Here is a 16,115-nt window from a genome sequence, read left to right as displayed (position 1 = left end):
TAAAACTTTATTTGCAAGTGGTGTTAAAAACAAACTTTTCATACCATTGACATGACATGATTTGCTTTTATGTTCTCCACTCATTTGCAGTAAACATCAATTGTTTCTTTTCCATACACGTATTCACCAATAAACCATACTCTTGCTTCCAGACCAGACACAGATTCATCTTCATGGCTTGGTATCCCCACTTCCCTATCACATCATCCTAAAATGTCGAGAATGTAATTTGAGAGCACGTTTCATTGCCTGGATAAGGCAAATAAGTATGGGAGTAGTTATACCTCAAAATAAATGCACAAGTCTAAAGCTAACCAGGAAACAATGATGAAAACAAGTGCTGACCACGAAATCCTTGGATGTTGATTTAAAATCAATATAGCTCCATAAAACTGAGGTTACAACAAACAAGAAATATGATTCATCTAGAGTTGTTTGTTTTCTGCTTGGCCTTCTCAATTAGGGGCTTCAACTGCTTCTTTTCAGCAAGAATCTTAAGGAAGTTGAACAAAAAAGGGATATAATTGTGCTTCCTGCGAATATTTTCTGTTCTCCATTTCTTGAACTTTTCCTCCTCAATTAAAATCTTCTCAGTAGCAGCTTCTATTCCAGCATTCACTTCCGAGAGAGATTTGTTTAACGCTTCAACATTACTATTGCCCACCAGTCTCTCTGGCTGTAGGGCAGCCAGTTGCTGCAAGATACGCTCTCTCCTCTTCTGGTGCTCCTTCAGTTCTGTAGTATACATCTCTTTCCTATTCTTGATGACTGCCATGAGATTGAATCTTATCTCATTCTGGGAATACCTTTCAATGCGTTCCTGGATTACCGGTTGCACCATTGACAGCCAATCCATGTCGCCTTGCCCACCAGAGCACAGACCAAGGCTGATGGGTCCTTCCTTTAATCCGTCAAGTTCATACAGAACCCCATCAACAGGTAGGTAGCTTATAAAATGGTACACATCATCATCTTTGCTCGCTGCCTTCTGCTCCTCTGGAACAAAAGGCTCAGGCCTTGCGAAACTATTATGGGCTGCCCGTATAGCTTCACTATTATTGATTGCTAAACCTTTGAGCTCAGGTGGAAAATTCTTGGTGAATTCTTTCAACTTCGACAACTCGGGGCCAATGTCAACATCGGGACAGTTCATGAGGATAGACAAGATAGCTTGTGTTGCACAAGCATTATTGATAACCTACGAGTGATCAAAAGAAGCTTTAGACAAGGAAAAGTTGCAAATTCAATCCTGGGCAAAACTGAATCTCAGGGAAACTAACCTGACTCGCAAAAAACAAGTTAGGGTTTGAATCCTTGATTACAACACGGTCATCCTTTTCCCCTGGACGCCATTTGAAAAGAAAAATCAACCCATATACAGGCCTGTAATTTAAAGGGAAAAAACACCAAATATAAAAAGAAAAATCATATATTACAGCAAAAATGTGGGTCCACTATAAGGGATCAAATGAGAGGTCATTGAGGTAGTATAAATATAGCAGAACTAACCTAAAATTATTCAGAGAATCGATGTCCAATGAATACAACTCCTCCACCTAAGAAGACACATCAAGGCATCGCCCTCAAATAGATAAAAATAATACAAATAATGAAAAAAAGAAGCTGGGGCAAATCTGTGAACTCACAGTTAACAAATATGAATTATAAAATGAAATAATGCAATTGGCATTCGAACTAACCATTTCATTTCTACCCTTATCATCTATACTATTATTCTTTGAGGCCAAGCATTGAGTTAACATCATGCTTCCAACTCATTGTCACAATTAATGGCATATACCAAATCGCCATCACAAAATATGCAAATTGGCATTCCAAATATAGCCCCCAGCTACAACTTTTTCTTTGGCATCTATGCCATCATATTAAGCCAAGGACCAAGCGAATGCCATGCTTCCAACTTGTTGATCCAAGACATGGAAAATACCCAAGTCACCACAACTTTTTACTACTTATTGAACAAAAAGAAGTTGATGATAAAACAATCATTTCACTCAAATTTCTGTATCTCTCTCTTAAAGTTTTCCAGCCCCAACTTTTTTTTTTTTTTTTTGATAACCATAAGATAATTTTTTTTTTTTGGATACAAGGGGGGTGGGGGGTTTTGAATCCAGGTTTTCTATTTGTGATGCAAAGGGGGTGGGGGTTTTGAATCCAAGTTTTCTATTTGGAGAACCGGGTCATATGCTATCAAATCATCAGGCTCTTGGCATTTTCCAGCCACAACTTATCTACCTAGGCTGATTACTGTATCAAGCTAGGTAATAATAAAAAATGTATAAACATGATGTACAAGCTGTAATCCAGAAAAAAGAAAACCCAGACATATAAATAGCTCATAACCTAACATGAACATATATATATATATATATAAACACAAAATCACTGGAACAAGAGGGTCAAGATGAACACTGATTTTAAGGCATGCTTATATGAAGCATCTGAGATTTCCTTGAGAAGTAAGAAATGGGAACAAATAGATAAATTCCTTCATCCAAAACTGTGTATAAATGAGGACACAAAGTTTCAACTGACACAGTAGGTGGTAGTGACGGTACCAACTACAATGACATGCTATGCAGTGGTGTCAGTAATATTAAGCGCCAAGGCTTCCTATAGATATAAGAAATAGAAAAGAAAAGACATAAAAGTTATAAGAGAGGAAACATAAGAATGCTGTTCAGCATGTTGATCCTTGCATGATATGAGCTTATGAGGCATCTCATCCAAGAAGCTTTGCTTGGTAGGGTCCCTGGTGTACTACATGTGAGCCTCACAAACCTCCGTCTCAAGGCAAGCATAGCCATGGTTTTAAAAACACCAAGAGGTAAGCTGGGCTCTTGTTTTCTTTTCTGGAGTAGGGAAAAGAGAGGAAGCGGTCCTGGTGATAATGATGGTGGTTCAATGGGGATGATGATGATGAATAGCATCATTATAGAAGTACAATGGTGATGGAGGAAGTGCCATGCTGGTAGTGAATAGATAACTTCAAAGTGAGATTTATGAATTGCTTTTTAGTTGGGATCTGAACTCGGATTCTGGCTCTCTGATTCCTCAAAATTTTGAGGATTATAAAATTTTAATTTTCTTGACAAGTAAAAGAAATTTTACTGACATAATAGAAAATAGGCATAGTCCAAATACATGGGTTGTTTACAAGAGAGGTATGTTACTGTTGAAAAACAGAAAAAGAAAAGGCATCAAGGATTATTAAAGTTATTCATGAAGGAGCTAATCATACAGAACCCCCAATTGTTTAGAATCCAAATTTGATTGTTGATGCCCTATCCAAATGCTCTGTCACCGTTCCTTTACAAAGAAACGACCAAGATGCAAACAGGATTAATGTCCATACCATGTCCTTTCTTAATCAAGACCTTGATTATCTAAGACAAATGAACATCCTCCTTACCCATCATTGGAGCAGCTCAAAAATCCTCTTTAGGTGGAGAGAGCTTCTGTGAAGGTGAAGGGCAATAAAACAAGTGGTGATTCATACTCATGTTTAAACAATGACACCCTATCAGGCAAGATGTCTAATTCAAAAACGAAAGGACCTTGATGAAAAGGCGAGTAAGTTGGCATGGGACAAAATCAATTCTCAACTATTTGGTCAGAACTGGTGGACACCCCATAGAAAAGCAAAAAATAGAATAATAAACATTATCTTGAAGGTATTGTCCGACAAGGCTTTTTAACCTCCGCCAAAGATCTAAACCCCGAAGTGAACTCTTCCATTCCATTAGAGAACATTTCACTGCATGGTACCAGTTTATATCAATTTTTTCTGCCACATAAATCCTATTCAATTTTCTATTCTTGAAATCCACATACAATGAATTATTACTCAAAAATAGGCAGTACCACAGCATGGTGGTAAATCAATTTGGACACTCGGTAGATGAGCTTGCCAGGACATTAATACCTTTTATTGCCTCTAGATAATTGAGCTATACCCAAAGATATCATAGAAATGCAAAACACTTACCTGTACGCCTTTTACTTGCATCTGCTGAATAAGTTCAGTAAAAACGCCTGGAATACGAGAGGAGAATTTTCACAACAAAGTTCCCATTAAAAATAAAAAAACCTTATGTACATACAATAAGAGATACCATTTGAAAGCTAGCATATGCCGGACAATATAAATATATGTAATATATGGCAGTTCTATGAAACAACAATACATCATACATAGAACTCAAATACTTTTATATCACAAAAGAGAGTCCACCTCTGGATTCCTAGATCTTGTTACCTTTTATGCAGCTATGCTTTGAATTAGTGGTAACCTTACTATTGAGCCAATGAAGGAGGGCTTGAATTTTAGCAATATAGAACAAACAATTACATGTTCTTTTAGTAAGCAACTTTTACGCATGCGTTGATTTTGGATTCTCCTTTTACTTGACTTTGGATTTACCTGAGCCATTGAAACAATTACAGAAGGCTTGACTTGTACCAACATAGAACAAAACAATTACATATTATTGTAGTAACAAAAAGAATAAAGGAAAGTGCAATTAATGAAGAATTCCCAAAATTAAAGGCTTGAGTGAAGCATAAACAATAGCGCCTTAAAAAATACACGCCTGCCTTTCCAATCAGGGATAATTTTTCTTGAAAAGAAAGCAAGGGTTAACTCTCTGTTTGGTTCTTTAGTTCTTTGAATTCATTCATTATCCACACCCATTACTAATCAGCATGTAAGAAGCAAAGGAATAAACTCCCACACGTGATTAGAAGTCAGCTATATGCCATCTAAAATGATGCGTGTCTCAACATTAACTTAACAACACACAAATTCAACACCAACTTTATAGCACAAATATTTGGATCTCTATCCAAGCAACAAGAAACTCCTGAGTCTAGACATCCATCAAATATAGAGTCCAAATTAGACATGGCTTGAGTATTGAAGGAGAAAGAAACAATTGAATTATTCTACAGGGAACATGTGAAAAGGTATTGTGTAGTTCCTGAAGAAAATAAAACAACAATAATTATTTACCATAACTTTAATTCAGCAAGATTAAGATTATTTCAATTCGATAAATTGATTATTTTTCATTTGAAAAGAATCTTACAACGAAAAATTTCATGCGCAGTCTCTAAAAAAAATAAAGAAAATATAATGTGGTATTCAAAGCATACCAGGATCAGACTCAATTGTGCACCAAGACATGACTGGATATCTATCAGCTGCAACAACAAAATAAATAATTTGACCATTAAGAGTAACTCAAGTAATTCTATTTTTATTCTTACAAATGATAAAATCATTAAAAAAAACTATAACATAATGCAACCCTACCATGCATAAGTAAACAAAAGATGATTAAAAGACACTAAAGGTTAATAAGATAGCAAATATCATTTTATAAAAAACAATACAGACTCCAACTAGATCTGAGAACTCCCGGAATGATAGCAAAGTGAAACACGTCTCAGAAATAAACAAAAGATCATGCGAGTATCATGTCGCTTTTAGAAAAACTTGAAGGCTAAGGTTTGATGCACCCATGATCAAGGTCTAAGACTGCAGGGTGGACACAGCCTAGAATAAATAGTCCTTTAAGAGCCCTGTACGCACTCCCTGTTTTTATGAATAAACAAATTTTATTAATCAAAAACGGATGGCAAAAGCCAGTATTACAAATAGGCAAGATGCCCTAACTAGGTAGGCACAATAGAGACAAGGAACTCTTGAAGGGCCATGCCATTGAAGTCAACAGCAATAGCCCAACTACATAAAGTTCTAAAAAATAAAGCTTTAAGCTCCTCCAACGATCTTGCCTGGTCTTCAAAAGTCCTTTCGTTGCGCTCCTGCCACAAACACCACGTAATGCAAAGAGGGATCATCTCCCATATAGCTTTAATAGGTTGCTGACATCTCAAGCTTGCCCAACAAGCCAAGAACAAGCCAAGGCTGCCTCCACGGTTTTTGGCATGACCCAAGCCATATCCAGTCGTCCAAAGACTTCATTCCAGAGACTCCTTGTTGTATCACAATGCAAGAGAAGGTGCTCCACCGACTCACCGGCTCCTTTGCACATGCAACACCAGTCCAAGATAATAATCCTCATTTTCCTCAAATTGTCGGTGGTTAGTATCTTACCTAAGGAGGCTGTCTAGACAAAAAAATGACACTTTGGGAGGGGCGTTGTGATGCCATATCTTTCTCCAAGGAAACTGAATAATAGGCTCTTGGGTGAGGGCCTTATAAAATGATCGCACGGTAAAAATACCTTTACATGCAGGGGACCACCACAGATTATCCTCTGGTTGTCTGTTTGGTCTAACAGAGTAGATAAGGCTGTAAAAGGCTGCGAAACTGCTCATTTCCCAGTCTTGTGCCCTCCTGCTAAAATTGACGTTCCAAAGTAGTTGTCCCTCCGCTGCTTCCATGACTTCCGCTACCGAGACATCCTTGGCACTTGCCAGCTGGAAGAGCAAAGGGAACAAATCTTTCAAGGCCTTGTCTCCGTACCAGACATTGCTCCAGAATTTTATTCTAGAACCTGTACCCAAATGGAATTTAGTGAAGCGACTAAACGCCCCCACCCTCTTCTTATGTGTTTCCATAAACCAACTCCATATGCCCCTCTCACCTCGTTGGTACACCAATCCCCCCATAGGCCCCCATATTTCTTCTCAATCAAACATTTCCACAAAGATTCCGGTTTCCTGGAAAATCTCCATAACCATTTGCCTAGCAAAGCATGATTAAAATCCCTTAGTTTTCTGACTCCCAAACCTCCCCCCGAAATAGGACGGCAAACATTCCTATCTAATTATTAAAACTCAGGTTTGAGGACTCCTTTGGGTCTTTATAACCCTGAAACTCATAATTTTAATGTCCGACTAAAAAAAAAATCCGCAGACTTTTTGTTGATTCGAGAATCTTCCTATTCTTCCTATCTTTGCATCAAATGAACAGAAAGGTGGTAACATCTTTCTACTGCATCAAGAGATTTAAGCTCTTGCTTGCTCCTCTTTTCATATCATGTAAAAATTTCCTAGATTGGAAAAAAAAAAGGAAAAAAAAAAAAAAGGAAAAAAAAGAAAAAGAAAAAGAAAAAGAATTATCTTCAACCATTGTGTGCAAAGGGCTAAGAGTTTATATTCCCGAGGTCAATTGAGCAATATTTCGTTATTAAGTGTAACAAAATAAGCCACGGGATTCTGGGAGCAATGGAAAAGTAGATGTAAAAGGAAAAAGAAACTTGATAAAGTCAGTGGACAAAGCTGAAGGGTGGGGTGTACGATAACTTCACAAGTGGTAGCGCAATCGAGAAGAGTAGTTTCCGGTGCAGAAAGAAAAAGGAAGAAAGAGTAGCCCAATTTCGGCAAAATAAGGGGTTCAGGGTCCTGGTTCCTAATCTGTGAGAGGAGGGCAAACTGCCTCTGGAACTCAGTCAAAAAAGTAATAAGCATGCAAAAAAAAGTTATCCAATGTAGAACCATACGCACGAAGTGTAGAAATCGCATCAAAATATCAGAACTTGATTACCAATAGATAAGACCCATAACTCACTAAAAGATGAAATCGAATCATAAAGTAACAAGCACAGCCACAGAAGCCAGAGACTAGGGGAGTGAGTGAACCTATGAGGGAATCGAAGGAGGGGAGGAGGAGGGATTTGCAGCGTTGTTGTCGAATCCTCCTCTGGCTCTGGTTTGATTTGCTGAAATCCCCAAGCCCTTGCGGTTCGTTATTTGGAATCACTGAACTTGTCTTTTAATTCTAGATCCGGACTGTGTTATGTCCGACTCCAAATTTCTCTCTTCAATTTGGGCCCATATCCCAATTTCAAAATCTTTTAGGTTGTTAAAATATTCGGGCTCCGCAGTATTATTGGGTCCAGGTTGGAGTCATTTGGGCTTTAATGGTCCATGTAAGTTAAAACGTCTATATATAAGTAATGTTATATATAATTATCGATTATACAAACAAGTATCGCATACCCTTCTTGAAAATTAGTGCACAGCACTTATTCACTTATTACGATAAATATCATGTTTCTATCAAAATATTCTCAAAAATAGATTTTATCAAACAAAAACTATATGTCTAGTAACTTTTGTATGTTCTTTATGTACTCTATTAATATATTAGTTGAATCACTTTTTTAAATATAAAACAATTGTTTTGATTAATTATATCAATAGAATGTATAAAAAATATCTAAAAAGTGACTCTATATAGCAGAATTCTTTATCAAAACATTTTATCTTGAATCTCGAGACAAATATATTAAAATAATTATTTTAGCCAATTAGAGTCAAGCATTCTGATAGTACAAAGTGATCCTCGTCGACTGATCTTTTTTTTTGAGAGATCGACTGATCTTGATCAAATTGGGATGAAGGATAAATAAGCATATGAAGAAGCAAATAGTATGGTAGCTAAATAGCAAACACATTGAAAGAAAAAAAAATGACAAAAAGTCAAAGCTTCTTTTCTATGAGAATGATATATAAGATGACCATCACATGATCATGATCTGAATAAAATGACAGGCAAGTCTTCCTCATCATATAGAGTAATATTCAACCATGGGAAGGATTCCCATAACCTCACAAACTCTATTCATCCTTGAGCACTGCATTTTGAGAAATTAAAATCCTTTATGATCTCTCCTTTGCCTATCTATATATATGTAGCGGATCCTATAACTGTATTTTTTTTTTTATCAGTAATCTTTAAAAATAATATTTATTCAAATATATGCTTATTAATGTACTTCAAGAAATTAAACATGCACATGGACTACTTCATCAGGGTAATTGATCTCCTTGCATGACCACTTAATATATATATATATATATTATGATACTTATATAGATAGTATATATAGCTAGTTTAAAGCTGGTCATGACCATATACGGATAAATGATCTCTTATAAACTGATGAGTAAGTAGTACTCCAAAATCCACTAATATTTTGAAGTTTTTCTGCCAAAAAGTCTTTCAAGCATGCATGCATATTTGACCTATATATATATATATATATAAGCTGAAGGCCGGCCGTGTTTCATGACTTCTTGACAAATAATGGTACTCTAAAAAACTGTTAAAACGCGATAATCATGTAGTGGATAACTCTATACACCAACATTATTTTTGAAGATTCTCCATTGCATACAGTATATAGCATTTTTGATTGATTGGACGGAGAGAGAGAGAGAGAGAGAGAGAGAGAGAGAGAGAGAGAGAGAGAGAGAGAGAGAGAGAGAGAGAGAGAGAGAGAGAGAGAGTAGGGATTATCATTCTTATTGCTCTTTGTTGAACGATCGATTTTGTGGTTGAATTAATGTATTTAATTTGGAAGAATTCAAGAGGGTACTGATCATCATGATCATGTTGTTAGTGCATATTTGAAATGTGAGGAATATAAATTATAAGTTTAGGACTTATATAACTTATAATTTAAATAATAAACTCTATATTTCAAAAATTATTTATTTTTTAATAAACATGTATCTAAAGTACTTTTAAAATTAATTACATTAATTTTTTAAAAATATACAATTACCTACAGGAATTTTTCGATAAAAGTTTTAATTTTATATTTTTTTTAAAAATAGACTTTTAACTTTTTTAAATAATTAAAATACTTTTTATAAATTTATCAAATATATCATTTTTTTTCTTTAAAAAAACTTTTAAATAGTTAAAATTATTTTCAAAATTTTCAAACTCCATCTCAAACATGCTTTTAACTAGCTTTTAAAAAATATTATCTTTAATTCATTCAACATCATGTCAGTCGAAGAGATCATGATAATCTTCAATATTCAAACACTTGATCACCATATTAATTAATTAGTTAATATACAGTACCACTAATAATAATTCAGCGTTTACTAAACGTGATCCTGATCTTAATTAATGCATGCAGCATAATTCACAAAGCTGACAAGAGAGATCAGACACACGCAGTCCACATAAACGGCGTGCAACACAATCAGCTAGGTAGCTAGTCCACGAGGGAATCGTGCTAACTTGATATCCCCCTACAAGATAAGCGAACTTTATGATCAAAATTTAATGATTAAAAAGATTATTTTTTTACAGTTTAATCACTAAATTTTAATCATAAAAGTCTATTTTTTTTATAATGTGCGTGAATTATAATTTACTATAACAAAATTATTTATTTTTAAACAGTTATTTTTTGTTAAAATGATTATTTTTTATTAAAATAAATTTATTTTTATTATAAATAGTCATTCTCATCACAAATAATTTGACACAAATACTCTTTATAAGTTACAATATGTAGGATACAGACTATTATATATATATATATATATATATATATATATATATATATATATATATTTATTAGATAAATTTCTATATATATATATATATTTATTAGATCCAAAAATAATTAGTGCATGGCTCGATGGAACGGTCAACATGAATTAGTAAACGACAGTAGTACTTCGTGTATCACATGTATATATAATAAGCAACTTCCACACAGTTTCAGTAGACCTAGATGCCTTTGAATCAGTCGACATGATGACACTTTAATCATAAATAATCTTATATTTTCCGAATCCATTTAATAATTTGGTTGGTTCAATACCGTTATAAGTTGAAGCAAGATCACTTTGTCGTAATTACTTAATTCGATGATCGGTGGTCGCGCGACATACTTGCTCCATCGGGTCCGGTTGGTCTTCCTTGATCGAGATAATAAATAGGTACTGATGTTAATTTCCCTGTCAATATAGATATTCTGGCACAGTACTAACATGATCTGTTGATCTTTCAATATCAAGAACATATGAAAAAAAGAATCAACGCAAAGGAGAAGTACGGCAAAATGGAGTCAAAAGATGATTAATAATGATTCCCTCAAGTCCTTAAGTGGGAGAGAGATGCATGAAGTGGATCTTACAATAATATTATTTATTATTGTAAACTTATTTTATATGTCTATCTCTTTTCAATTTAAGACTCTTGAATTTAAACAAAAACTTAATGTGAGTTGAAGCAATTTTCAGTGATGCTTTTGTTTGCAAACACTACAAGAAAAATGGTCTTTTACGACCAATTTAATGCAACGAAAAGACTATTAGCAACCAAAATTGGTTGCTAATAGTCTTTTCGTTGCATTAAATTGGTCGTAAAAGACCATTTTTCTTGTAGTGAAAGGCTGCCATTAATAAAACCCAATTTGTTCCTTGCTTTGAGTGCTCTATGCATAGCTTGAGGCCAAGTCACATAGTTCTCTGATGTTAGAAGATCAGTAACAAGCGCAATAGTGGTATTACATCCACTATCAACTCTGTATGGGTTATTTGGTTCGTTGAAATTGAGAAATGAAGAATGAGGATTCTTAGGAGTCTCTTCTTGTCTCTCTATTACAGAAAAAGAATAAAGGGAAATCAAGAACAGAAAGTGAGCCTGAGCTCTAATGCCATATAAGAGAAAGGAAAAGAAACAATGGAAAATGAATTTCTCATGTATTCACCATGAATCGAATGAATTCAAACTGTACAAAGAACTAAAATATATACAGCAGTGACAGCTACCTCCATAACAGAATCTGCCACCCCAATACTAACAACAAAAATAATAGGACCAATTACAATTGTACAACATAGCAAGTGAGATAAAATAGAAAAGGAAAGAAGATTCCAAATTAATCTAATTTATCCTTATGCTTCTGATTCAAAGTGAGTGAACGACACATAGAAGGAGAGGCTTCTTCTACATGAACACGACAAGTAGTTGAAGGAAGACAACATGTAGCTTCTGTCTCATCAGAACGACTTGTAGCATTGTCAGCAGTAGAAACAAGATGTTACAATAGATTAATTTCTATTAATTAATAGGAAGAAATTCTAGGGAGAGTCCATCTTAAAACATACGTGGCTACTTATTTATAGGGATTGGGGAGCTCGACATGGTATGACCCCTTTGGGAGCGTAATTCTAGGGGTTTGGTGAATCCTTTACGAGTATGATTTGGCCGTGGATCTCTTCCAGTGCAAGTATCTCGCTTGGATTTATCTTCGTGAATCTCAATTTTAAGGATTTGGCTAGTTTGCCAAAGGCCAACGGCCTGATGGCATGAAGCCCCACCTCCAAAAGTGAGGTCCGGGGTTTGATCCCTTCTCCAAATCTCCATATCAAAAAAAGAAAAAAGAAAAAAAGAAAAAAAAAAAGGATTTGGCTAGTTCTGATTCTAAATCCAATGCAACTAGTATGCTAGATCTATCTTATATTATTTTATCATTATAATTTTTTAAATTTTTATATAAAATATAATAAACAATTTCATTTTTTCAAATTTCAATTCAACTTTTTCAAATTTTAAAATAATAATAATATTAAAAATAATAATCTAATAATATTTTATTTAATTTTTATCTAAAAACATTTCATCCTATCTCATTATCCAAATAAGCTCATCATAATTAAACCCAACAGGGACAACTTTGATCCGAGAAAAAATATAATTAGTTTAGATATTGAACCCATAATATTTCTCGATGGGAGATACTGTGGTTAATGGGATCGACCGAGAATAGTACTACTGAAAAGTTGAGATGTCATGCACGAATTCATCATAAGATGCTGTACTAGTGAATTTAGTAAGTGAAAAGAAGAAGAAGATGAAGAAGAGTCAACCAAGCCACAGGCCCACAAGCTGCAAGGAGAGATTCTAAAATACGGGTACTGGGCAGTAGCACAATTTGATGATATTTGTGGATAATATTAAGCAAGGAGAGATCGATGTATATACGGTGGCATTAGTGCGCGCGCCACTACGGACCAATGGGCATGCAGTTCTTGAGTCATCCCAGGCCAGCTCCCAAAACACACAACAAAGACAGCAAGCAAAAACAAAGCAAAACATACACACAAACACACTAGCTAGGACGTTATGGTCCCAGCTAGCACATGCACCAGGCCACCACTTTTAGTTTACTAAACTGATCCATTCCTTTTTTTTTTTTAATATATATATATACCTTTTGAAATCCCACAAAATCTTTGACATGATAGAGACTCAACCCACCTCTTGCGCTTCCTTTTCCTAAGATCTAGATCGACGACAATCTTAACAATATTTCTTGCCCACCCTCCTTTTTAGCTTGCTGCTGCTATATACATATAACCCCTCATCTAAGTTGACACTTGATCATCAGAGTGCGTGCGCCCTTCATGTACGTACATCTGCATTCCCCTTTTTGATTTTTGGGCCATTGAACTTGACACGTTTTGACTTCATTATGTGGCTTGGCTACATCGACCTATTTCTAGACTTCAGAAAAAAAAGAGTACATATATGCCATTCTTTTAATATAGGTCGGTTGAAGGTCAAAACATGACTTTAAAATTTTTCCGAGATTTGAAACTATGAACTCTTCATGATCACTCGCTCATCATCATGAAAAGGATTAATATTTTCAAACATTTTCCTGAACGCATTTGGATTTCCAAAATCTGGCAGTTTTGCTGATCATGATCAAAATATCAAGTCTAGCTAGGACATGATCAGAAGCTAGCTAGCACAGAACAGGTACAAAAATTTGGAAAAAATACATATTGCGAAAATGAACCCTGGTACAGTGTAATGGTACAAAACAAACAGCACTACTCCACCAGTTTTACCAGCCTGCAGCTTATAATTAGGCACCCATTAAAACGACTCTGCTGCACTAGGAGAGGTGGCCATTAATTAAACAAATCCTTCAACACTCTAAAAACAGCATTAAAATATATAGATAGGCACTAATTTTGATGCATGGAACAATGATGTTTCTGAGACGTAAAATATCGATCGGTCATTAGAAAAGTCTTTTGCATTGATCGCATCTTTACACTACAAAAAAATTATTTAATTGTGGTCAATTATTTTATATAAAAATAAATATTTTTTTATTAAAATGAACTTGTTTTGATCATAAATAATTATTTTCGTAATATATAATCCGTAAAAAATTGTGTTAATTTCATAGCTGACAACATTATTATTAATATTGATCGAATATCTGATCTCATAAGGTTTAATTTCTTAATTTTTATTGTAATATTAATTAATATTCTCTTCCTCGGTGTCACATATAGATTAGATTAAATTAAAACTAAAGAGAACTTTAATTATCAGCATTAATGCTGAAAAGTCGTACGGATGATGATTAGGAATATTAATTAATGGAGCATGCTACGGCCACAGTTGGGGGGCTCCCACTAGGCTAATTTTTTTTTTTATATTATTTTTTTTAATATTTTTAAATATTTAAAAAATATAAATAATTTATAATAATATTAAATAATTTTTTCTTAAATATTAAAAAATAAAAAACTGAGAGTGGTAGTTCTCAATGGATCCCTCAGCGGGATCTAGCATTATCCTTAATTAACACAGCTTTGACTTATTCCTCTAGTGGGTATGTACACTTTTCTTTCTTTTCTTTTTTTTTCTTTTTTTTTTTTAATAAATTATGCCCTAACTAGTACCTTCAATTCGATATAATTACAAGTAGTAAGTACTACTACTGCTGTTAAGATTTCGAGGAAATGGAAGATCTCTTCTTTTAGGAATACACTACAGACATACTGGACAGTGGACACTCCATTTGCTGCACTTCGATTCTTATATGGTAAGTACGCACACAGCACTTTTGTATTTTAGTCACTATAATTAGAATTATTTTTTAACCAAAAAAACTGTCACGGTTAATTAATTAGCAGAAATCGACGTGCAGCTCCAATTAGAAAAGGTTTTTGTGTGAATGAGAGAGATCGAGAAAAGCAGTCGAAACTTAGAAAACAAAGTTAATGGAGATAAAGAGCACGTACGTACAGTGATATGTCGACTACCAGTACTTCGATCTCTCTCTCTCTCTCTCTGTCTCTCTCTTTGTATATAATATTGAAATGTAGCAGTGCTCGCCCACCGAGAACTATTCCGACCGACACCGTCCACCAATAAATATATTTTATATTTTTTAATTTTGTGTATTTTTTAAAAAATATTTTTCAAATTATTTCAATTATTTTTTTTAAAAAAATCACAAATTTATAAAAAAATATTTTTTTAACCATTAAAAAAAAAAGTCACAATCAAATCAATTCCTCCTCTAAAAAAAAAAAAAAATCAATTCCTCCTCAAAGAAGGTACTACTACTAGTGCTAAAGGTCGTTGTGTTCCCCACCTGAGCAGTAGGGTCCAAATAAAGTTAAATTAAATTAAAAAAAAAAAAAAGAGATGGTATTTTGCAACTTGTTCTCCCATTATCAAACGTTGAAAAGGAGATATGCTGTGCTGCATGAGAGCATCACGCAAAAACAAAAAAGGATCAGTCTCTTGAACTGAAATTCGACCTTAATTAACTTAACTAGACGGCATTTGTCAAGCAAATTATTCTTTAACCAGACTTCATTTTAAATATCACTGTTATATGAGTAGAAACCCACCAGAACTACTATATATAAATATATATATATAATTAACTATAAAAGGGCCAAAAGGCTAAAGCAAATGTACAAACTATATATAAACATACGTACGTTCTTAATACATTCTTATCACCATGTCTCATACGTTCATAATACATTGAAGAGGTTAAAAGAGACATGTTATAAGTACGTTCTTAAACACATATTTTTATCTAATCAACATATAATTTATTATTTTTATCATTCTATTTAAACATACATATATTTAAGTATTAAAATAGAATGTCAGAAAAGATAAATTACATATTAATTAAGTAAAGATTGTCATATAAAGTCTTCCGCATAGAATTTTAGGAGGTCAAAAACATCATCGCGCGTCCTCTCCTCTCCAATCCTTTATACCCGAGAAGGTAGGGTACGTTTGGATTCCTAATTGCAAAGAGTGGAAACTTTTGAAGAGGAAAAACATGAAACGTGGGTGCCCCACACCCCGCACTGACAGGAACCGTCCAAAGTAAAAGGGAGGGAGGCGGCAGAGCAAGGAATCATGCCATCAATATCAATGTACTATAGTAGAAAAGAGACCTACGAAAAAAATAATTCCAATATACAATGATTAATCCGAATTAATTAAGGTTGTTGGAGTACTGACACACACAAAA

The 16,115-nt window shown here is 34.3% G+C and overlaps 1 protein-coding gene across 3 annotated transcripts; it reads right to left on the bottom strand.

Moving 5' to 3' along the window:
• Positions 1 to 341: 341 nt before the first annotated feature.
• On the bottom strand, positions 342 to 7,784 carry LOC122305246 (ubiquitin carboxyl-terminal hydrolase 2-like). 3 transcript variants are annotated; one of them, XM_043117625.1, is made up of 7 exons: positions 7,630 to 7,741; positions 5,176 to 5,223; positions 4,280 to 4,444; positions 4,010 to 4,056; positions 1,510 to 1,556; positions 1,281 to 1,383; positions 342 to 1,198 (listed from the first exon to the last, which is right to left on the bottom strand). In XM_043117625.1, the coding sequence occupies exons 4-7, from the start codon at positions 4,028 to 4,030 to the stop codon at positions 422 to 424; spliced, it is 948 nt and encodes a 315-aa protein (XP_042973559.1). In that variant the 5' UTR covers positions 4,031 to 4,056; positions 4,280 to 4,444; positions 5,176 to 5,223; positions 7,630 to 7,741; the 3' UTR covers positions 342 to 421. The 3 variants fall into 3 exon arrangements, with proteins under 3 accessions (XP_042973559.1, XP_042973560.1, XP_042973557.1); XM_043117626.1 differs by having other exon boundaries at positions 4,373 to 4,444; XM_043117623.1 differs by lacking the exon at positions 4,280 to 4,444 and having other exon boundaries at positions 7,630 to 7,784.
• Between the last annotated feature and the right edge of the window lie 8,331 nt (positions 7,785 to 16,115).

The sequence above is a fragment of the Carya illinoinensis genome, chromosome 3 (assembly GCF_018687715.1).
Source record: "Carya illinoinensis cultivar Pawnee chromosome 3, C.illinoinensisPawnee_v1, whole genome shotgun sequence".
Taxonomy (NCBI): Eukaryota; Viridiplantae; Streptophyta; class Magnoliopsida; order Fagales; family Juglandaceae; genus Carya; species Carya illinoinensis.
The sequence above is the reverse complement of the archived record's forward strand: the minus strand, read 5'-3'. Positions and strand labels throughout refer to the sequence as shown.

Coding starts and splice junctions, on each gene's coding strand:
- LOC122305246 (XM_043117623.1), bottom strand. CDS start 5,206: ATGTCTTGGTGCACAATTGAGTCTGATCCTG. Junction 1,384..1,509: donor GATTCTCTGAATAATTTTAG/GTTAGTTCTGCT, acceptor TTTAAATTACAG/GCCTGTATATGGGTTGATTT. Junction 1,199..1,280: donor ACTTGTTTTTTGCGAGTCAG/GTTAGTTTCCCT, acceptor GATCACTCGTAG/GTTATCAATAATGCTTGTGC.